At 46.5% G+C, this 23,496-nt stretch overlaps 1 protein-coding gene across 1 annotated transcript in view; it reads left to right on the forward strand.

Moving 5' to 3' along the window:
- ATP2C2 (ATPase secretory pathway Ca2+ transporting 2) overlaps nucleotides 1-23,129 on the forward strand; it is a 37,928-nt gene extending 14,799 nt beyond the window's left edge. The window contains exons 8-27 of the mRNA XM_081924021.1: nucleotides 574-723; nucleotides 1,528-1,596; nucleotides 1,710-1,785; nucleotides 2,668-2,734; nucleotides 5,559-5,683; nucleotides 6,293-6,390; nucleotides 7,168-7,269; nucleotides 8,299-8,388; nucleotides 10,463-10,564; nucleotides 12,346-12,502; nucleotides 13,849-14,019; nucleotides 15,212-15,309; nucleotides 15,415-15,465; nucleotides 16,785-16,951; nucleotides 17,886-17,954; nucleotides 18,381-18,497; nucleotides 19,131-19,278; nucleotides 20,473-20,568; nucleotides 21,734-21,875; nucleotides 22,656-23,129. Coding sequence (XP_081780147.1) covers nucleotides 574-723; nucleotides 1,528-1,596; nucleotides 1,710-1,785; nucleotides 2,668-2,734; nucleotides 5,559-5,683; nucleotides 6,293-6,390; nucleotides 7,168-7,269; nucleotides 8,299-8,388; nucleotides 10,463-10,564; nucleotides 12,346-12,502; nucleotides 13,849-14,019; nucleotides 15,212-15,309; nucleotides 15,415-15,465; nucleotides 16,785-16,951; nucleotides 17,886-17,954; nucleotides 18,381-18,497; nucleotides 19,131-19,278; nucleotides 20,473-20,568; nucleotides 21,734-21,875; nucleotides 22,656-22,780 — 2,220 coding nt within the window. The 3' untranslated portion in view covers nucleotides 22,781-23,129. The remainder of the gene's footprint in view (nucleotides 1-573; nucleotides 724-1,527; nucleotides 1,597-1,709; nucleotides 1,786-2,667; nucleotides 2,735-5,558; nucleotides 5,684-6,292; nucleotides 6,391-7,167; nucleotides 7,270-8,298; nucleotides 8,389-10,462; nucleotides 10,565-12,345; nucleotides 12,503-13,848; nucleotides 14,020-15,211; nucleotides 15,310-15,414; nucleotides 15,466-16,784; nucleotides 16,952-17,885; nucleotides 17,955-18,380; nucleotides 18,498-19,130; nucleotides 19,279-20,472; nucleotides 20,569-21,733; nucleotides 21,876-22,655) is intronic.
- The last annotated feature ends 367 nt before the right edge of the window (nucleotides 23,130-23,496 follow it).

Here is a 23,496-nt window from a genome sequence, read left to right on the forward strand (position 1 = left end):
GAAGCTTTGACAGAGGATAAGTGCATGGACCCTCACAAAACCCACCTATTTCCACTCATACCTGCCCGTACACTTTGGGCAGTTCCCATAGCCCTTCTCTGCTTGACCCTGTCATTGGAGGTGCGGTAACTGGCAACCAGAGACACGGCCTTCTTGGTGGTGGGACTCAGATTGCAGAATGCTCTCCCCAGAGAATCTCGCCTGGTACTTGCTCTGTGCTAGGCAAAGCCCTCCCCCCCCCCCCGCTTAAGGATGGTAATTAGGTGTGTTGAGAAAACTCGATGAAAAAGATGTAATTGTGTGTTTGATGACATCAAGACAATTTTTGCGCCATGTTTTTGTAGTATGGAATCACGTGACTGCTTTTCAGGGGGCAGCATTCTACTGATGCTTGCAGGGGGGGTGGATATGCAAAAATAACTGAAAACTGTGCCAATCTGCACATGCTCCAGTTCCAGAATTAACTGTATCAAATCTCCAAGTTAAACCTTAATGTCTGAGGAATGGGAGCGTAGCACCAAAACAGGAAAGGGATGGAATTCATGGGAGTCCATTTATCCGCTGTTTTGTCAGGTTACAGATCTCTTAGTGGACGAATCCAGTTTCACGGGGGAAGCAGAGCCCTGCAGTAAGAGCGATGGCATCTTAGCAGAAGCTGGAGACCTGATGACCCTCACCAATGTCGCATTCATGGGAACTCTAGTACGATACGGCAAAGGAAAAGTGAGTGGTAAATAATCTCCTTTCTCTAGCTGTAAGTAGCCCATCATTAGGCAATTATTCATAAGCTTGTTGTATACACTGGCAGCAGCAAATCTAAACTTGTGTGCTCCTGATTTTTTCCATGCAGTTACAATCCGGCACTTTGCAAAGGCGCACACACAAAAATAACAAATTCAAGTCGTGCCCACAACAAAGGAAGTCATGTGACATGAGAATACTGGCCCACCTGTCAAAGTAGCCCATAAGGGATTGGCTGTTCACCTATATGGCTAATATCAGCTTTGTGGAGCTGTTTAAGGCCACATTCATACTATACATTTAAAGCGATATGATACCACTTTAAACAATCGTGGCTTCACACAAAGAGGAGCTGCAGTTTGTTAAGGATGCTGAGAGTTGTTTGGAGATCCCCTGTTCCCCACCCCTACAGAACTACAAGCCCTCTTCGCAAGGAACTCTGGGAAATAGCAGTTCTGTGAGGGAAATAGGGACTTCCTAACCCAGACTTCCTCTTTAACTATTAAGGAGCTATCATCACTCGAAAGCTACAGATCATCTTCCTGACTTTCCATCACTTGTAATGCGAAAGAGGGGTGTGTGTGTGTGTGTGTGTGTGTGTAGTAAACCAAGCTTTAACTATGGTTTATTGACTGTGGTTAACATAAATCATGGCTTGGCATTATGTACAAACCAGGTCGTTGTGTCTCCAGCTGTCATTCAGGGGAAAGTTTTTCAACTCTGGGGAATACCATCAAAATCTAAGGAAAAAGGAAACTTATTCTTTGCATTCTTCTGCTTGTTCAGGGCATTGTCATTGGAACAGGTGAAAACTCACAGTTTGGGGAAGTATTCAAAATGATGCAAGAAGAAGAGGTGAGAAGGGGTCCGGGGGAAAGTGGACCAAGTTCTTAGTAGGGGAACATCCAGAGGGTTCTATTTCAAGAGGGTTTTTCTTTCTTCCCTTTGCTGTCAATTAATGCATCAAGACCCCCAAGACTCCACTACAGAAAAACATGGACAAACTGGGGAAACAGCTTACTCTCATTTCATTTGGCATCATTGGTGAGTTTTGCGAAATACTTTATCCCCCCCACCTTAATGACCTACTACCTGTTTTAAGAACTAGCTCCTGCTTATCAGAAGGGACCATCATTTTGGGAGAGACTCGCTATGTGTGTAGCAGGGACAGGGAAGAAATTTGGCTCAGATCAGATTTCAAGGCAAAGTTACTTAATCTGTGCAACATGCGAACTGAAATACAGCTGTCCTCCAAAATTCACAGCTCTCTGAATTTTGCAGTGCAGTACTCTAGCCAAGTCATGTGTACAAAAATGCAGGTTCGAGGGCAAATTATCCATATGATGGTGAAATAACATGGTTTTTAAATTATTATTTGGGTGAAATTGCTTGCAAAAATACATACCGTACCTTAGGCAAAATTGCATTTTAAAATGTGTACGTGAAGAGAGATTTGCGCCACAGTGCTGAGGACTTTAGAAACAAAGAAGCCCCAAACTGGTGCAGAAATGTGGAGAACCAAAATTAAGGCTGAAAAAATGAGAAAAAACAAAATGGACAGTTTCACCCATTTGTAGAGTACAGATTTGTACAGTAGAAGCCTAGAGTTAGGCTGAGCAAATGTGACTGACCTGAGGTCCCAAACACACTAACCCAGGGTTTTCCAAACTTTGGTCTCCAGCTGTTTTTGGACTACAACTCCCATCTAGCATGACCAGTGGTCAGGGATTATGGGAACTGTAGTCCTAAAACAGCTGGAGACCCAAGTTTGGGAAACCCTTCTCTAACCACTACACCACATTGAACTTAGTTTGTACCCTTCTCCTTGTGCATACTTTGAGTATTTTCATGTTCACGTATGTACCTGGACATGCCTGTGGTGCCATCAAGATAGCTTCTGTTCTTTCCTCTCCCCTCTCCTGCAAGGTTTACTTATGCTGATTGGCTGGCTGCAGGGGAAGCATCTTCTTGGCATGTTCACCATTGGAGTGAGGTAAGAGCTGGAAGGACATTTTATTGTCACAGTAGAAGAACAGAGTAGAATGCAAACATGCTGATCAAAAACATTCTGTGTGTATATTTCCTGCCTATCTCTAGATTGAACAGGGGTGGGAAACCTTAGGATCTGGGGGTCAATTGTGGCTCTGCAGGCTTCGCTATCTGGCTCAATGATCCCTCCTTGGCCCTGCTTCACACCCGCCTTGAGAGTTGATGCCTGGCTGGAATGTGCCCTTGAAGTAGGCCTCTTGCTTCTCTGGCTGGAGGATAGAGAGGGATGAGTGTAGAAACTACCCTAGAAATTACATTCATTTCTCCACCTGCATTTCCTTCTGGCCCTGCTTGTCCCTTGCATATGGCCCACGGAAAGTTGCCCAGAATGGAATTTGGCCCTTCAGCTGAAAAAGGTCCCCAAACACTGTGATAGATAGATAGACGGACAGACAGACAGACAGACAGACAGACAGACACACTATATTTCTTTTTTATTTAAATGACTTTTGATTACGTTTGATTAGATTGTACAAACAGTGGTGGATTCTGGAAAGAGATTAGTTTGTAATCAGAGCCCTCTCCAGGTGTTTAGGAGAACATGTGAGGACTCAAACTGTGGAGGGGGCATTGCCCCATTCCCTACCCCTTAAATTCTGCCGCCTGAGGTGGCTGCTTCAATCTGTCACATGGACAGGCCAGCCCCATAAGACAGCCAGTCTAGAAACCCAAGGAGCCCATCTTCTAGCTGCTCAGGCCTCTGAACAAGGGTGTTGAGGGACTGTAGGCCAGCAGGAAGGCCCCTGATCTGCATGGAGGAAGCCTCAAACTCTGAACAGCAAATCTCCCCACTGCCCACTGGCGGAGGAAAGGGGGGCAGGGTAGTGCACTGCCCCTAGCCCCATTGGGGACGGGGGTACCATCATGGCCACACACACCCCCTGACACATGCTGCGCACCCTTCCACTGCGCCAGGCACCAGGCCCCCACGGGCAGTGTGCCATGCCCCCAGGACGTGCACCACACCCCTGGGATACGGTCACGCCCCCGGGATGTGCGCCAGCACGCCCCTGCCTGTTCTCCACCCCTGGTGTCGGAGCATGCAACTTCGCCACTGCCACTGCCCTAAAAAAAAATAAAAAAATCCATTCCACATAATGCTTTGGAAACTCCCCAACAGGGTGATTGAACTATCAGAATCTGGTGCAATCATTTTTGTCAGCTGCAGTGGAGAGATAGCTCTTCAAGCAGGACAAATGGTAGCACCAGAACCCAAGAGTTTAATACCTGCAGCTGGTGAGCTTCATAAGCACTTGGGCATGTGCTGATGATGGGATGGGTGGACACAGCATCCCCACCCTTCCCCACCAATATACCTGCCATGAAACATTTGCTTCTCTCTGTACAAATATTAACCTTGCTGGCCATATCTCCCTTGTTGTTTAAAGGCTGGCATTGTACATCCTTATAGTTTGCATGGCAGGCCGCCTTCTTATCAAATGACATGTGCCATCTGTTCACGTATCTGGAAAAGGGATCCCTTGGCACCAGTGGATTGTAATGTTCATATTACTGCCCAGCGGCACGATAAAAGCAATGTGTGGCAAAGTCGCTACAGATAAAGAGAAATGGTTGAGGACTTGGAAGGGAAAAGGTTTAGGCTAGGTATAGAAAAAAGGCATGCAAGTGTCAATGGAGGGCAGACGCTGTTGAATAAAAGTAACAGCCAGAGTTGTCGTCTTTTCCTGCACAGTCCCTCTGTCCCTTAAGGGCTATGAATGTTGCCTTGCTCTGTATTCTCTTGTTCAGCGATATTTGCGCCTGAAGCATAGATCAGGGCTTTGTCAGTGGTGGCACACAGGCTGCAGAGCTCTCCACCAACAGACCATCTGGCCTCTACACTTCTGTGTTTTGATGGCAGGCAGAAAAGTATTTTCATACTAGACCAGGAATGGGGAACCTCGAGCTTGTGAGCCAAATCTGACTGGCTAGACCCAGGAATTCAGACCTTGGTGCTTTTTGGAGGTCACACCTCATTCTCTGCACTGACTGACTGATGTCTCACTTGCTCTGTTCACAATTGCCATAGCAGGCAAATCAAAGTGCACTGAGTGAGTGTGAGAGAAAGAGAGAGGGGGGGGTTGTGCATGTCCCACTGATATAAAGTTCTGACTATTTTCTCCCAAACGAATGTGGCCCTTGGGTGGGGCAGGGGAAAGGTCCCCGACCCCTATGGTGGAAAACATATCCTTCCTCTGTTATATATAAAAAAGCTCAGAGTCATACAATACAATGGATTGGCCAGAGATTTCGGACAGAAAAAAGAGAGAGTACGTCAGAGTCAGCATACAAAGAAATTGGACCAGTTGGTTAAGCCCAAATGAGGCTTTGCATTCTGTATTCTGCAAAGCTGGCACCAGACTGCAAACAGCCCAGCCTCCGATGGACGTCTGCAAAGCTCCACTGGGCATAGGGACAAAGGAAGCAGCCTTCCACGTAGAGTCAGATGATTGCTCCATTGAGCTCAGTGTACTGTCCACACTGACTGGCAGTGGCCCTCCAGGGTTTCAGACGGGGCCTCTCCCAGCCTTCCTTGGAGATGCCAGGGACTGGAAGTGGAGCCTTCTGCAGATGCTTTACTGTCCTTCCTGCAATTGAGCCTGAAGCTCAAGTGCTGAAAGAGGCATCCAGGGCCCATGAAAAGGCAGGTCTTAATGTGTTTCAGCATCAGGGCCCTGGAGCAAGTTGATGCTTGCATATACTTCCTTACAGGAGTTAGTGAGGATGGTGGTGTGTAACACCAGTGGTAAATGATTCTGTGTGTGCAGCTTAGCGGTGGCTGCAATCCCAGAGGGCCTCCCCATCGTGGTCACGGTGACCTTAGTCCTGGGCGTCTTGAGGATGGCCAAGAAACGAGTCATTGTGAAGAAGCTGCCAATTGTAGAAACTCTAGGTAAGAGCACTGTGCGCATGAAGGCGGGTCATGGGGTGGGTAGGTGTAGAGCCTTCCCAAACTGGATTTGCTAACTCTGTGGCTGATTTCACTGTTGTTGTTTCCACCCGTTCATTTAATGTCAGGGAGGCATTTCCCTCACTCTCTCATAATACTACAACTTTGGGTATTCTAATGCAGCTGAATGTTGGAATACTTGGAAAAGAAAATACTTCTGCAGACAGCACATAGTTAAACTGTGGAATTCATTCCCATAAAGGGCAGTGGTGGCCATCAGTTTGGATGGCTTTGGAAGAGCATTAGATAATTTCATGGAGGATAAGGCTACCAATGGCTACTAAGCATGGTGGTTCTACCTCCACTGTTGGAAGCAGTATATGCTCTAGATTCCAGTTTTCAGGGAATCACGGGTGCAGGGGGTGTTGTGGCACTCAGATCCTGCTTGCAGTCTTCCCATGGTCATCTGCTATTGGAGTAGATTGGCCTTTGGTCTAATCCAGCAAGTCTCTTCTTAGGTTCTTATCCAGCACATGTGAATCCTTAGCAGCACGCACACATGCATGCCTGTGAGCACAACCTCTGTTCTGACAAATCCTCTCTTCTCCTCAGGCTGTTGCAATGTTATCTGCTCTGATAAGACCGGGACCTTGACAGCCAATGAAATGACTGTCACTCAGCTCGTCACCTCAGATGGATTCAAGGCAGAGGTACAGTCAGCGAATGTGCGGTTTGGACAAAGTTGTCAGTTGTAATACAAGACAACTCTGAACCTATAAGCCTCCTTGGTTGATAGCACTCTGAGGTTGTCTTTTTATAAGATGACAAGGGTAGTGATGTGCTTTTAAATGGTTTCAGTGCTGTTTTAAGTAGGGTTACTTATTTGTTTTTGGTTGCTTTTTTTAAGAAAATACTTTCATTTGTCATGTGTTTTCAGTTGCCTGTGATTTATGCTGTGAAATGTCTTGGGTCCTGCATCAGCAGAGAGGCAGAATATAAAATAAATAAAATGAATATTAATCTGATTTATTTGTTGCCTAATTCAAAACATCTCTAGTAACTGGAATACATAATTTAAAACAACCATCAAGCTTAATAATAAAGCACACAGAAAGAGCAATAAGCATCATCATCATAATAATCTACTCTCAAATGCTTGAGGGAACAATCATGCCTTAATATGGCACCCAAAGGATGTTAATGTCAGTACCAGACGGGCCTTGATAAGGAAAGTATTCCATGGATGGGGAGCCAAAAACTGGAAGAAAAAACCCTCTCCCTTATTATCACTCATAAACCCATAATTTCACTTCCAGTGGGCTACTGATTCACTTTGCCAATTAACTTCAATCCATAAATGCCAGTATTTCTGCCCGCTTTCCTTAAGATATCCGTGTCTCCAAATGTACCCTCCTCTTTCCGACATTAAATAATGTCAGATGGCCATAGAGTTGGGTCTCCTCTGCAGGTGTCTTCTGTTCTTCCAGGTGAGCGGAGTTGGGTACAACAGAGAAGGAGATGTGTGTCTCTTACCCTCCAGAGAAATCATCAAAGAATTTTCAAACATCTCTGTGGGGAAATTAGTGGAGGTAAGTTATTTGCCAGGATTATTATTATTTCGTAGGAGGAGCAGAGTAGACATGATGGGCTAAACAACCAATGTGAAAGGACTTACGGTGTTGATGGAACAGGGGTGGGCAACCTTTTGACTGCTAAGGGCAATTGTGCCTCAGCAATATCTGGGGTGGAGGGTGCATATTGACAAGCAGTGAGGCTGAACCAGTGGTAGGTGGGAGTCAAACTAGGTAGGACCACCCCTTCTCTCTCTCTCTCTCTCTCTCTCTCTCTCTCTCTCTCTCTCTCTTTCTGACTCCCCTTTCACTCCCTACCCACTGAGCTGATACGGAACAGGCAGATCACTCTTGGCAGATGTCTAACCTGATCACTTGCAGAGGACTTTGGAATTTAAGCCAAGGGTCCAAAGGTTTTCTACCCTGGCCAAAAGATGGCACCACAGACTTCAAACCAATCCTTGCTTGTGTTGCACGCCACCCCAATCTCTGAACGATGAGAGATTGTGGGAGTTCCAGGTGTTTATCCAGGGTTTGTGTTTCTTTTGAAATGAGGCATAGTGGAGACCGGGGTGTCTTTATTATATGTGGATTATTTATACATATATACAAGCTGAGTGTATGCTGGAGGGGTTCACAGCATTAACACCCCAAGAGGGCCTTGCTTCCTCCCATAGCCAGTGTCTTAGATTCTAACAGAATCTCTCTTTCCCTCTCTCCAGCTTTTCTTCTAGCTCACATCACTCCAAACTCTCTGCTCTCAACTCTGTGTTTGTCTTTCTAACTACCCACGAATGGGGGAGGCACCCATTACCATCTCACACAGATCCACTTCCTTTGTTCCCTTAATGGCCCATCACCCAGGCCTGCCTTACAACACTTGCTGGAGCCAGAGGTTAGAAGTGTCTCTGCATGCAGCCTACTCAACCCAGCCCCCCCAAACTCATCACACTTGCAGCTGAGCAATCTCTGAGCCCAGGGCTTAAGCATAACAGTCATTTGATTCATTTCCCCAACAAATGTCACAAAGAAGCAAATCTCTTTCAGGCTGGCTGTGTTGCCAACAATGCAATCATCAGGAAGACGACTGTGATGGGGCAGCCGACTGAAGGTGCTCTGATAGCCCTGGCAATGAAGGTAGGGTGGCTGTTGCAAGCCCCGGGTGCTTATTAAGTTTTAGATTTAATTGGCTCTGTTTAATTTGTAATGGCTTAGCAAGGTTGCCAAAAAATGAAGGTAGGATTTAGTCTTCAACTGATCCGGTAAGGTATCTCACCATGGTTGCCAAAAATGAGAGAGAGAATTTAGCATTCAGCTGATCTGCCCATTTATCAACAGCAGAATTGAAGCAGAATTATAGTATTATAAACCCAAGGCAGGCAGAGAGCAACCTGATTTAGTGATCTTGGCAGTGATCCTCAAAACTCAATAAGTGTAAGGAAATGTGCCCAGTGGAAAATATTTACTGTATTTTTCCGTGTATAAGACTAGGTTTTTTTCCTTAAAAAAAATGTCAAAAATTAGGGGGCATCTTATACTCTCAGCCATCTCCCCCCATTTTATTCAATCTGAGTCCCCCAAAATAAAAGGTAAAGGGACCCCTGACAATTACATCTAGTCACGGACGACTCTGGGGTTCCAGCGCTCATCTCGCTTTACTGGCCGAGGGAGCCGACGTATGTCCTCAGACAGTTTTTCCGGGTCATGTGGCCAGCATGACTAAGCTGCTTTTGGCGAACCAGAGCAGTGCATGGAAACGCCGTTTACCTTCCTTCTGGAGCGGTACCTATTTACTTGCACTTTTATGTGCTTTCAAACTGCTAGGTTGGCAGGAGCTGGGACCGAGCAATGGGAGCTCACCCCGTCGCGGGGATTCAAATTGCCAACCTTCTGATCGGCAAGCCCTAGGCTCTGTGGTTTAGATCACTGCACCACCTGCATCCCCCAAAATAGGGGGGCGTCTTATACATGGGGCCGTCTTATAGACAGAAAAATACAGTATTCTACCCACCTTCTTGGACCATGTCGCACAGTAAAAATGGTTTCCCTTCCTCTCCTTGATATAGGTGTTGCATTGGGCAAGCTGGTATCCTTAGGGACACTCCTTTGTTAAGTGGAAGAGTGACTGATAGCCTGGGATGCTTGGGTGGTGGCAGTGGTGTAGCTAGCTGCTCAGGCACCTGGGGTGGCGTGCATGCCCTGCTCCCAGGAGTGGGGTGAACCGCCCATGGGATGGAGCAAGCTGGGGCAGGGTGTACTGCATGGAGCCTCGCTTCCGCCTCCCCCTCAGCTGTAGGGGGCTGAGGGGGAGGCGGCAGGCAGATGCAAACCCCACTCTGCTGTTTCGGGCAGCGCAGAGCCTGTAGGCACCCAAGCCACTGCGTCACTCCCAGGACAGACACATGACTCGGGCACCCTGCAGGCCCCACGGTGCCACCCCCACGGTGTGGCGCCCAGTGCCCCCCGCCTCCCCTAGCTACACCTCTGAGTGATGGTTCAATCAATGGGTTAGGAAATGGTCTCTTGTAAGCTGGAGATCCCTCTAGAGTGTTTTGAAGGGAACAGATGGAGAGGATACCTCCGTCCCATGGGGGAGGTTGCCCCAAGCCCCTCTATCTGGCCCTTGGCTCAGTCTGGGCCAACCAGATTTGTATGGGAATCCTGCAAGCAGGGACTGAGCTCAACAGCAGCTTTCTCCACTTATGACTCCCAGAACCTGGGGTTGATGCCTCCAACAGTGGAAGTAGAACACAGCTGTTGTTGAGGGTCAAATGTTTGCCATCCCCTGTTCATTTGTAATAAAGCAAATATTGCAAGATCACCAAAAGCTTCCACTGACCCCTCTCTGGAAAGGAAAGTGGTAAAACAGGTCATAATGTCCTGAGAACTTCTTACCATGTGGCAAATGGGAAGCATGCAGCTGTATTTAAATATTGCCTGAGCAATATCATCAGAACTTGGAAGCCCAAGATACTGCCTTAAACCAAGTAAAACCATTGCACCCATCTAGCTCAGTATTGTCTGCACTGACTGGCAGCAGCCAGCCCTTCAGGGTTTCAACAAGCATTTTGTCATTAACATTCAGCATATGAAAACCTGTCAGATTTCAAATTGAATGGTAGTCATCCCTTTTGAGCTCTACCGCTCATGTATGTATAGAATTATTAAGTGCTAAAGCCCTGGTCCTCTCTCTCTCCCCACCCCTTTTTAGATGGAACTGAGTGATATAAAAGACATCTATATAAGGAAGAAGGAGATCCCATTTAGCTCAGAGCAGAAATGGATGGCAGTCAAATGTGCTCTGAAAACCCAGGTAAAAGCAAGCAACTTGTTTTTCATTATCTGTGATTATTTTTTTAAAAAGAAAAAGAATAATGATATGCCACTGGAATCAAGTTGCAATCAGTCAGTACACATTACATTTTTATCCCACTCTCTCTCCCTCATTCACTCATCCCAGTTTTACTCTCACAAGAAGCCTGTGAAGGTGCTTAGACTCAGAGAAATTGGAGTACCTGTCCCAGGATTACCCTATGAACATCATAAGGCTGAGAGTGCATTTGAACCTGCGTGTCTCTTCCATCCAAGTCCAGCATTCTAATTACACATGGTGTGGTGTTGATGGTTGGAAATCATCAACCTGTCTGTTTTTCTGTGTGTTAAAGGTAAAGGTAAAGGTACCCCTGCCCGTACGGGCCAGTCTTGACAGACTCTGGGGTTGTGCGCCCATCTCACTTAAGAGGCCAGGGGCCAGCGTTGTCCGGAGACACTTCCGGGTTACATGGCCAGTGTGACATCGCTGCTCTGGCGAGCCAGAGCTGCACACGGAAACGCCGTTTACCTTCCCGCTGGTAAGCGGTCCCTATTTATCTACTTGCACCCGGAGGTGCTTTCGAACTGCTAGGTTGGCAGGCGCTGGGACCGAGCAGCGGGAGCGCACCCCGCAGCAGGGATTCGAACCGCCGACCTTTCGATCAGCAAGTCCTAGGCGCTGAGGCTTTAACCCACAGCGCCACCTGTGTCCCATTTTTCTGTGTGTTATGTCACTCTAAAAAACTCCATAGACATTTTTACAATAGGTGCAACAGACCAGATTCACACCAGGCATTTAAAGCACTATGATACAAAGAATTCTGGGAGTTGTAGCACATTAAGGGTGCTGAGAGCTGTTAAAATACCCCTCACAGAGCTAAGATTGCCAGAGTTCCTTGTTAAAAGGGATTGATTGTTAAACCACTCGGCAGATTGTAGCTCTGAAAGGGGAATATGTAGATCTAGAAAATGCAGTGGTACCTCGGGTTACATACACTTCAGGTTACAGACTCCGCTAACCCAGAAATAGTACCTTGGGTTAAGAACTTTGCTTCAGGATGAGAACAGAAATCGTGCAGCGGTAGTGCGGCAGCAGTGGGCGGCCCCATTAGCTAAAGTGGTGCTTCAGGTTAAGAACAGTTTCAGGCTAAGAACGGACCTCTGGAATGAATGAATTAAGTACGTAACCAGAGGTTCTACTGTGATAAAAGTAAAGGGACCCCTGACCATTAGGTCCAGTCGTGACCGACTCTGGGGTTGCGGCGCTGATCTCGCTTTATTGGCCAAGAGAGTTGGCGTACAGCTTCTGGGTCATGTGGCCAGCAGGACTAAGCTGCTTCTGGTGAGCCAGAGCAGCACACGGAAACGCCGTTTACCTTCCCATTGGAGAGGTACCTATTTATCTACTTGCACTTTGACGTGCATTCGAACTGCTAGGTTGGCAGGAGCAGGGACCGAGCAACGGGAGCTCACCCCATCATGGGGATTCGAACCGCCGACCTTCTGATCAGCAAGTCCTAGGCTCTGTGGTTTAACCCAACAGCGCCACCCGCATCCCTACCACTGTGGTAGAACTAGGCAAAACACAACACACGGATATTTGTTGTGATGAGAGATGTTGTGCACTCGCTCTCTCTCTCTCTCTCTCTCTCTCTCTCTCTCTCTCTCTCTGTCCCAACCTGAGGGTGTTGAGGACAGATCTCAGGACTTTCTGCATGCAAAGAAGATGCTCTACCACTAGGCTATGGCCCTTCCTCAATTGTTCTTTTCCTCGTTTCATAGGGGCAAGAAGAAGTCTACTTCATGAAGGGGGCCTTTGAAGAAGTGATGCAGCATTGCACCATGTATAACAGTGGTGGCATCTCCCTCCCAATGACACCGCAGCAGAAGTCCGTCTATGTTCAGGAAGAGAAGCACATGGGATCACTTGGCCTGAGGGGTCAGTTCATGGCTGTACCTCATCCCACCCCTATGCTTGCTTGAGTCTTGTGTGGGTTGACAAGCTGGGCATCTGGACTGCATCCCTTTCAGCTTGTTATTCCACACACACAAACACCAGGCACCTGAATGCTGAAGGACAGAGGAAGCTGCCATATGCCATGTCAGACCCTTGGCCCCTCTGGCTCAGAACGGTTGACACTGACCAACCGTGCGTCTTCAAGAGCCATCAGTATCATCCTTAAATTCTTCTGGGTCTCAAGGCAGATCACAAAAATTAAATACAGATAAAACACACATAGCTAAGAACATGTCATGGTTAAAAAGCAATTGAACAATGTGGGTGGAACCATAGTACTAGGAGCTATTTCCTTAAAAGCAGTCAGTTCCCCAAAGGCAGAAGGACAAGGTGGGACCTGGCCAAGCTTCTTTAGGAACGGCATTCCAAGCCTGAGACCAGCCACTGAGAAGGCCCTCTCCCACGTTCCCATGCCTGTGAGGGTGGCAGGACTGAGAGAAGGGCCTCTGCTTAAGATCTCAGAGTCCAGGCAGGTCTGTATGGGAGAATTCTGTCCTTCAGATTGTTGTTGTTTAGTCGTTTAGTGATGTCCGACTCTTCGTGACCCCATGGACCAGAGCACGCCAGGCAGTCCTGTCTTCCACTGCCTCCCATAGTTTGGTCAGACTCATGTTTGTAGCTTCGAGAATACTGTCCAACCATCTCGTCCTCTGTTGTCCCCTTCTTCTTCAGATAGTCTGGACCTAAGCCATCTGGGACATTTGCAGCCTCACACAGAGTTGCTGGAGGTTGGACCATTTTCTGCCACAGCCCAACCACATTGCCACCTGGAGCCTGTACTGCTACACTATGCCTTCCTACCTTATGCTGCTGTGTAGCTTCTGCCCATTCCAGAAACACTGGGGGAACACACAAACCCCTCTCACTTGGGCTTATAAGAACCAAGCACTTCTTGACTTGGGGTATTTTCATGCTTGTGTTCTTTTAGCTTAGGCGTATCCAACCTGATGCCTTCCAGATATTGTTGGCCTGCATGCTCATCATCCATGGCCATTGACCATTTTGGCTGAGGCTGACGCATGTTGTAGTCCAACCACATCTGGAGCTTTCATATACAGAGTCAGACCATTGGTCCATCTAGCTCAGTATCATCTTCTACACAGACTGGCGCTGTCCGTCATGAGTCACTCTAAGCCCTACCTGGGGATGTTGGGGAGAGAACCTTGGACCTTCTGCAGTTTCTCTACCTCTGAGCTATGCCCCTTTCCCTTTCTGAATGGCAGCGTGAAATAACCTGGTCTGTTGTCACTTTCTCCGCTCCCTCCTAGTGCTTGCCCTGGCTTCTGGTCCAGAACTGGGCAGGCTGACATTTTTAGGTCTTGTGGGAATCATCGACCCTCCAAGGCATGGAGTGAAGGAAGCTGTTCGAGTCCTCATTGAGTCGGGTGTTTCGGTGAAAATGATAACTGGAGATGCCTTGGAAACAGCCCTCGCTATTGGTGAGCAAGATAAACCATGCCAACTTCTTGCAACTAAGGCTTTGGGCTTTAGAGAAAGGACAAGTAAAGGAGGGAGACGTGAAAGAAGTGTATAAAATTGTGCACAAAGGAGAGAAAGCAGCTAGTGGGGAGTTGGTTGTTTTCTTTTGCCCTCTCTTATAATACCAGCAGGGACCCGGGTGGTGCTGTGATCTAAACCGCTGAGCCTTGGGCTTGCCGATCAGAAGGTCGGCAGTTCAAATCCCCACAATGGGGTGAGCTCCTGTTGCTCGGTCCCTGCTCCTGCCAACCTAGCAATTTGAAAGCATGTCAAAGTGCAAGTAGATAAATAGGTAGCGTTCTGGTGGGAAGGTAAACAGCGTTTCCATGCACTGCTCTGGTTCACCAGAAGCGGCTTAGTCATGCTGGCCACATGACCCGGAAGCTGTACACCAGCTCCCTCAGCCAATAAAGTGAGATGAGCACCACAACCCCGGAGTTGTCCGCGACTGGACCTAACGGTCAGGGGTCCCTTTACTTTTATAATACCAGAACCCAGGGCCATTCAATGAAGCCGAAGGCAAAAGGAAGGCCTTATCTAGACAGCATGTAGTTAATTGATCGAAATTGCTCCTGCAGAAAGTAGTGGTAGCCACCAACTGAGATGGCTTTAAAGGAGAATTCATGGAGGATAACACTACCAGTGCCAGCTAGTCTCAATGGCTATGTTCTTCCTCCACTGTCAGAGGCAATGAGCTTCTAAATACCAGTCGCTGGTGAGCTCAAGTATTGTGGATGCTGTTACACTCAGGTTCTGTTTGCAGACTTCAAAAGGCATCTTGTCATCCACTGTGAGAACAGGGTACTGGACCCAATGGGCTATTGACCCAGCAGGCCTTTTCTTATGTTCTGCTTACACTGAAGCACAATTCATTGTATCGCACTGAACATCGCAGCTGATTATCTCTATTTCCCATTTCCCTTCTTGCTGTACACTTTTTTTTGTATCTCAGATATCTGCCTATGCTCCCACGAGGCTGGATTTGCCTTTGGCTGTTCAAGATGCTCCAGGGGCAAGGCTAGGTGACAACTTGGTGACCTAGAAATAGACTTTGGTGGAATGTTTCTGTCAGTGTTACCAGAAATCCCTTGTCAAATGCTGTATCTGCCTCAATTGGGATGGTCAGCCATATCCTTTCCCTTTCCTTCATAGGACGAAATATCGGCCTCTGCAATGGGAAAATGAAAGCTATGTCTGGGGAGGAACTGGAGAACACCACAGAATCAGCACTATCATCAACCGTCAGAAATGTAATGACGCTTTGAAGGGGTTCCAAAACACATGGTGTGTGCTCATTCTTAAAACCCCAGCCGTCTCACATAGATCTGCTTTCTCTCTCTCTCTTCATCATCCAGGTTTCCATCTTCTTCCGAACAAGTCCAAAACACAAACTTAAAATCATAAAGGTATCTGCTGACCCCAAACAAGCCACAAGTCTGTCCCTTTACCGGAGAAGCTAGTTCTGATTTCTGCACCATGGTGGTCACTACTTTGCTTCTGATTTGCCCACTTCTGTTCAAATTACCATTTTCCTTCTACAGCTTCTCTTTTCCTGCAACTCATTCTGGGAATCATTCTCTGCTGGTTCTTTGCCGTAGATAAGGGAGTCGGGGAATCAATTTCTATAAAGGGGAACTGAAGCAGCAATTGCAAATCAAGGTGTATCTTCCTTGCCTTTCAGTGCTCAGAGCTACATCTTCTAGCAATAACCACCACAAAATACAGCCGGAAAAGTCCAGTTTCTGGATCCATTGGTTTAGGCCAGGCTTCCCCCAATCCAGCGCCCTCTGGATGCTTTGGACTACAATCCCCATCATCCCCGACAACGGCCACACTGGCTGGAGCTAAGGGGAGATGTAGCCCAGTAACACCGGAAGAACAACTGGCAGGGAAAAGGCTGCACTAGGCAGTGAAGTACATCATTATTATTTATTAAACTTATTAGTTGCTTAAAAAAAAAAATAGCCAGTGGAAATGCATTCAATGTTTCCTGAAACTATCTGTGCATTTCCCCCTACTCTTCCACATCCCTTTGTCTCACAAAGGGGAGAAATGAGCCCTGCCTTTCTGTCTGTTTTTGTGGTTGCTGCTCCTGTTGGTTGACCGTGGTACAATTGTCTAGCCAAGCACAGTCACTTCCCACTTGCTGTAATCTTCGAGGGTTGGGTGATTTGCTGATTTGTCACTTTGGTCATGTATTGTAAAGATCATGAAAGTGGTAATCAGGTGTAGGCATGTCTTCATTTAAGTGAGCCTCTGTAAGTACCCTGATTGGCTGGCCTGGGACTATTACAGGCAGCATAAAAAAAATATGTGTGCCCTGATTGGCTGGTCTGGAATTTTTCCTGGCAACATTCAACACTTCTTCATATTATTGGTTGCGTTTGATCCTGCTGATCACATTTGCATGAAGATGCATCCTTAAATTAAAGCTGATTGCATGAGCAAAATAATACCTAATAAAAGCTTGTTTCTTAACCAATCCCCATTTATCCTTTCAGCTAGAATTGTTAATTCCCACTGCTGCTGAAAGCCCAAATTTTAAATGGCTAATCTCTCCAGATTGTCTTCCTGTGTATTGCATTTTGTTTTTGTTTTCAATTTACTTTTTTTTCTTTATTGAAAGTTAGAAAAATACTGCGTTTGACATTTTATATTCTGGAGAGGCCAAGATCATACCACATAGATATGTGCTGAATTTTGTATCCATTTGCCACTCTCACAGGCTTTGCAACAGACCGGCGCCATCGTGGGGATGACGGGAGATGGAGTGAATGATGCAGTGGCTCTGAAATCTGCTGATATTGGGGTTGCAATGGGGCAGGCGGGCACAGATGTCAGCAAGGAGGCAGCAAACATGATCCTTGTCGATGACGACTTCTCAACCATCATGTAGGTGGCTCTTAAGAGGCACATCGGACATCCTGGCATCTCTCATCTTGCTCTGGCTTCTATATTCGTTTTAGCAGGGGAAGCTGATTTATTCATTCACTATATTTATGAGACACCTCCTAAAATAAGTTCTCTGGAAGAAGAGCGCAAACCATTAGCAACAAAACCACAAGCAACAGCATTCTAACCTGAAAACAGAATCAGCATGATAAAACATGACATACAGCACAGAGCACAATCAGCCTCCGTCCTGGACCTGCTATTGTTGTCATTTGGCTGGATGGAGGGGCTGGGTGGTGGCAAGATGAGGGCTATGCGCACATGCTGGTAGGACCCCTAGAATGACCATCAATATCAAAAGCATGGTTGGTGGTTCAAAGAGTGAGAGTCTTTTCTGTGGCTGCTCCCATATTGTGGGTTTCTTTCTCAAGAGAGGTTAGCTTGGCTCCCTCCTCTTTATCTTCCCACCAGCATTTCAGGAAATGACGTCATTGCCCCTGCTGTGAAATACGTGGTGCCAATTCATCTTTGCCTCACTGGTTGTTCTGCACTTAGGGCTAATCCAGACTCCCTTTTGTGCTGTGTCAACACAGGCACAGGTCAACACTTTAAAGCTCCCTGTCCAAGCACTACCACCACGACCCTCTGGCACTTTCTCTTTACCTCTGAATCAGAACAAATGGCAGTCCATAGAAACCCCAAATTGCTGTTTCTTCCAATTCAGTGTTAAAGAGCAGGTTTTCCTGGGGAAAGCAGCAAGGAGAAAAAGTTGCTGAGACATAGAGCTTGAAACCATGGACCTGGCTGTGCTTAGAAACAAAGTGTGGATGAGCACTTTCAGCAGCACTGGCAGTTCCTGCTTCCCCCAAAATCCAGAGCTTGGTTGTCCCATAAATGGATATCAGTTTACACACCATTCCTTTTTCCTCAACAGGAGTGCAATCGAGGAAGGGAAGGGCATCTTTTACAACATTAAAAATTTTGTTCGGTTTCAGCTCAGCACGTAAGTCGTTCTTAACTTAAACCCAGGAGTAGAGGAAGGGGGATTCAGTGGGTGCGGACCGCCCCAGGTGTCATCACTGAGGAGGGTGACAAAATGCCAGGTGGCACTCACTGCAGAGCCTGTAGCATGTCCGAGCCACGTGTCCCTCCTGGAGTGACATGGTGGCTTGGGAGCCCGCAGGCTCCATGCTGCCCCAAATGGTCCGCCCGCCGCCTCCCCCTCAGCTGTAGGGCGGGTGAGTGGGAGGAGGCAGGCAGACTCCTTGGAGGCCCCACAGAGCGTCCTGCCCCTATGGGCACCACACACCGCCCTGGGTGCCCAAGTGGCTTCCTCCGCCACTGCTTAAACCACATAAGAATCAACCACCATCGGGGCCACAGAATATCCATGAAGACTTAACTCACTCACTCTTTGTGTTCACGGCAGGAGTATCTCAGCACTGAGTTTGATCGCTCTGTCAACAGTCTTCAATTTGCCAAACCCGCTCAACGCTATGCAAATCCTGTGGATCAATATCATAATGGATGGGCCCCCAGCACAAAGGTGAGGACACAGGAAGATTGGGGGGGGGGCAGGATTCACACTGGAAGCCTTTGCAATTCTCTTCTAAAATACTTAAGGTTCTTGGGAGAGCACCTCACTGCAGATTTACCTCTCTGACAGCTCTGACATCAGGAGAAGGAGATCCAACATTGGAGACTCTGTCTCTGATAGCACTGGCTTCTCTGCTGCCCTGGACCAAGAAACCTTGGAGGTCTAGTGGTAGGGCCAAAATTTGGTTTGTGTCTGTGTGTTAGAAAGTAGCTTGGTTCCAATCAGGAAAAGGATGCTGGAGATCAGGCAATGTTGTTGGACCAGAGACAAACCGTTTGGACCAGTGAGTGGGTTCTGAGGTGGACATTTGGACTTGGTGGGTAAGGACTGGCTTTTGGGAATCAGCTTGCTGTCTGGGCTGACAGTGCTGTAGCCCAACTGATGTCCTTGAGTCACAGAACTCTGAGATTCCAGAGGAAACAGAATGGTTAGTACAAGCCGTTTACTGAATACTTTACATTGTGGTTTCCTTGTGCAAGTTGCAAATTTATTCCCAGAAAAATAAAATAACTAATGAATCTGTGCTAATAAAACAATGGCTTGGTTTTTTTGTGTTTTTTCTTTTCTGGGCCTGGCAAACAGTTTGGGTGTTGAACCGGTGGACAAAGATGCCATCAAGCAACCTCCAAGGAGCATCACTGATACTATTCTCAGCAGGTCTCTGATTCTGAAGATCTTCCTGTCAGCCACCGTTATAATCAGTGGAACCATGTTTGTCTTTTGGAAAGAGGTGAGAAAGAGGATGTGGCACTTGCACCTGTGCTCCAAACAAGCAGTAACTAAGGGCACATTCACACCATACATTTAAAGCACTATGGTAACACTTTCAACAGTCACAGTTCCCCCATCCCCCCCCAAATTTTGGGAGCTGAATTTGTTTAAAGTGTTTAAGGTGTTGAGCGTTAGGACACTCCCTATTCCCCTCCCAGGGCTCCCTTTGTTAGAGGGACTTTTTAACCCACTCTAGGAATAAATCTCTTTGCAGAGTACTGTTGATTTTAATTATCTTTTGAAAGTGTTTAAATACCTCTTTTAAAAAGTGCTTTTAATTGATAATTTCAGCATGCGGCTTTAGTGTAAGCCACTTTATTACAAACAAGCGGTGCATAAATTTGGTTATAACAAAAGAAGCATTTTTAAAAGTTGCCACTAGTAGAAAAGGTTTTCACCACCTTTAAAAGAGGATAAGACAAGGCTATCAAGGGTTACTAGTCATGATGGCTGAAGGACCTCCAATATCAGAGGCAGTGATTCCTCCAAATACCAGTGGCTGGGAACAGTGGCGTAGCGTGGGGGGTGCAGGGGGGCCGGCCGCACCGGGCGCAACATCTGGGGGTTAGGGGGTGCAAATCCACGGGTTAGGGGGCGCAAATTACTTGCATTGCCCCGGGTGCAGACAACCCAGGCTACGCCACTGGCTGGGAATCACAGGTGGGTGGAGTGCAGTTGTGCTCACACCATGCTTTGGGGCTTCCCTTAGCTACCTGGCTGGCCACTGTGAGAACAGGATGCTAAACTAGATGGGTCTTTGGCCTGACCCAGCAGGGTTTTTCTTCTGTTATAGATATCTCTTCCAATCATATGTCTTTCACCCTTGTAAGAAAACAGCACACACTGCAAATCAAAATCATAAGGTTGCAGTAAGACTGGGCTACAGAACACTCCTCTTCTTTTTTTGCCTGGCTTCTAATTATTTCCCTGTAGCCCATCAATCATCGCACATAGATTTAAGGCTGCTTGGCACTGCAGGGCCTTCTAATCTTCCCTCGAAAAAAGAAGAAAGGCCAGCTTTCAAGGTGACTGTGACTTTACAAACAAAGGGCTCATTGTGAGATGGGAGGGCTGACTTTGCGCATTCTCCAAACAGCCACACTCCCTCCCTCGTCTCTCTTACGACTGAGTTTTCTCACTTGCGTTTTTTCAGATCCCGGAAAGTGGCATAACGCCACGGACCACAACAATGACTTTCACTTGCTTTGTGTTCTTTGACCTCTTCAACGCCCTGACATGTCGTTCCCAGGTGAGAGAGGTGTTGGTCGCTAAGCCCAAATAGAAGATGCCCTATTATTTATGCTTAAAGTGTTAATAAAGGGAACTCCCCCTCTCAACCCAAGGGACAGACAACATCTTTCTTAAAAAATGATTTTTATTTGATTTTAAAGGATATAAACTTATAACAAAATCAATTAAATATCCACATAATGAGATTACTCTGACTCTCATGACTCCCCTCCATCCTCCTAATGTCAATATTTACATCTGCATATCAGTCCATTATCAACATTTTTTTTTATCCATCTAAATTGTCCATAGTCTTTGTTACCTTACAAGTGAGATTAAAATCCTGCTAATGTTTTCATCTGCTTACAGTGGTCTCCTAAATAAATTATAAATTTCCCCCATTCTTTTTTAAAGTTCTTGCCTTCTTGGTTCCTGAGCTTTCCAGTTAATTTTGCCATTTCAGCATAGTCCATCAACTTGGTTTGCCATTCTTCCCTGGGGGTGGGGTGGGGGCACAGACAACATCTTAAGTGGGTGGTACTAATTTCATATCAATGACAAAGAGGCTTGTAGAACCTTAATGACTAACCAATTTATTACAGCTGGGATGGGGAAACCTCCAAATGTTATAGCATAGCTTGCATGGACTACATCCACTTTATCTTTCATGCAACTGACGAAGTATAATTACCATACATCAAAGGTTAATCTATCTAGCAGAATTGGCTTATAAACACTAGGTTGTCTGTGTTATCAATACAACTGTTGTTTTGTCAATGGACAGCCTATAGTTAACCCCAAAGTGGCCATACTGAGACAAAGAAAATTCACAGGGATGTAAAACTGCAATGTAAAACCAGCAAATTACAATTACTGTAATCAACATCTACCTATCACATTGGATTGAATTGGGGCAATGGATGTTCTCCCTCGCTGAAAGTATTTAAGCAGAAACTGGATGGTCATCTGTCAGGGTTATTGTAGTTACATCCCAATTTGCAGATCCTTCTCTGGGACAGAAGATTAGGCTAGCTGACCCTCAAGATTTTTTCCAAACTCTATGATTCTATCATATGAATTTGCCCAAAAGCTGCTTTGAGAATAACAGGCTAGATTCATGGAGGAGAGATGTGTAAAGTTGGATCTATTTCCCCACCCCAATTATCATTTTTTCCCTCCTCCAGACCAAACTGATACTAGAAATTGGTCTTTTCCGAAACCGCATGTTCCTGTATTCTGTCTTGGGGTCTATTTTGGGTCAAATGGCTGTTATTTACATCCCTCCACTACAGAAGATCTTCCAGACGGAGAATTTAGGAGCACTAGGTAAGTCTGATGGCTGAAGCTCTGAAAGAGGAATGGATTTTTTCTTCCAAAAGATTTAAGTGCGTAGCTGTGGCCGACAATTATCCCATCTTTTTCAGGAGCTTGGAAGGTTGACACAGTAGCAGTAGGAATATATAGGTCTGGTTAGGGGGCAGTTGCAGGGGGCGGTTTGAGGGGGAACAAGCTGAAGCTGTACTTGCCAAGGAGCCACCAGTAGCAGACTCTAAGGTTTCATGTCTCACACCTGACCTCATTTGATGGCATGATGATGAGCAGAATTCTCCCCTCTGAGGCTTGGGAAACCAAATTATCCCCACCCCTCCAAACTCCCAGAACAACCTAGTTTCTTCTGAATACAAGCCCAATTGATCCCCGATTAGACCCACACCACCAAAAAAAGACATTAGTGGGAGCACTATGATACCCCCAGCCCCGACTCCAAACAGCCTTGTAATGCCCTCCATATTATCGGACTGCAACTCCCATCATTCCTGACCATTGGCAATGCTGGCTGAGGCTGATGGGAGTTGGAGTCCATTAACAGCTGGAGGACCCTGCATCGGCTATAGCCAACCCTTCCTCCCAGGGAATTTTGGGAATTGTAGCTCTGGGAAGGGAATACGAGCCTCTTAAAAATCCTCAGCACCTTAATAAATGACAGCTCCCAGAATTCTTTGGGGGAAAGCTATGACTGTTTAAATGTATAATGTGAATGTGGTCCTTGCCTGTATATCACCAACAGATTGAATCTTTTTTTCTTCCCCTTTCTATCCTTGGTAGATTTGCTGTTCCTCACGGCCCTGGCTTCTTCGGTTTTCTTCCTCTCTGAACTGATCAAAGTGTGTGAGAAATATTGCTGCACCCCATCAAAGACGGACAGCGACATCCAACTAGAAGCTGTGTGACCAAAATAACTCGGACTTCCCTTGTTGTGGAATGCTGTTGGAATGGAACTGTAATCTAGGACAATTCACAGGGGACAAGTGGATCTTTTTATACACCTCTCAAAATTCCCAACCATCTCTACATCCCAGCCTTGACACCCACTGATCAGATTTCTTCCATGTCACCATCCAGTCCATTGTTATAGTTTTGAAAGGCAGCTTGTGTTGCTCCCAGCTATCTCTCAGCTTACAAGAGTGTCTTCTGCAGGGTCAGAGAATGGAGCAGGAGAACCAAATGAACAGCACCATCTTTATTTATTTAAGTTGTGATTACTTCTTTTGTTAATAAAATGTGCCTTATAGGGGCTAATATGGCGTAGTCGTTGAGAGCGTTGGACTAGGATTGAAAGCTGGGTGGGTGTGTGCAGGGAGACATAGGTTCAAATTTCCTTTGAGGTCACCAAGCAGCTTTGGCCCAATCACCATGTCCAGCCTAGCCTACCTCACAGGGTTGTTGTGAGGATAAAATGAGGAGGGGGCATAGAGGACCTATGTTTGCAATCCTGAGCTCCTTGGAGGGAGAGGTAGATAAGAAGAAAAACAAATAATATCAGGTAAATCTTGTTGAGATGGAAGGCTGCAGTCACACCAGGGTTCGTTTTTTCTCCAATCTCGCTGCTAGGGAAGAAGGTTCCATATGAGACATCTATCCCAGGAATCAGTTTGGAAGATACCTT

This window comes from Podarcis melisellensis (genome assembly GCF_964234715.1).
Source record: "Podarcis melisellensis genome assembly, chromosome: 8".
Lineage (NCBI taxonomy): Eukaryota > Metazoa > Chordata > Lepidosauria > Squamata > Lacertidae > Podarcis > Podarcis melisellensis.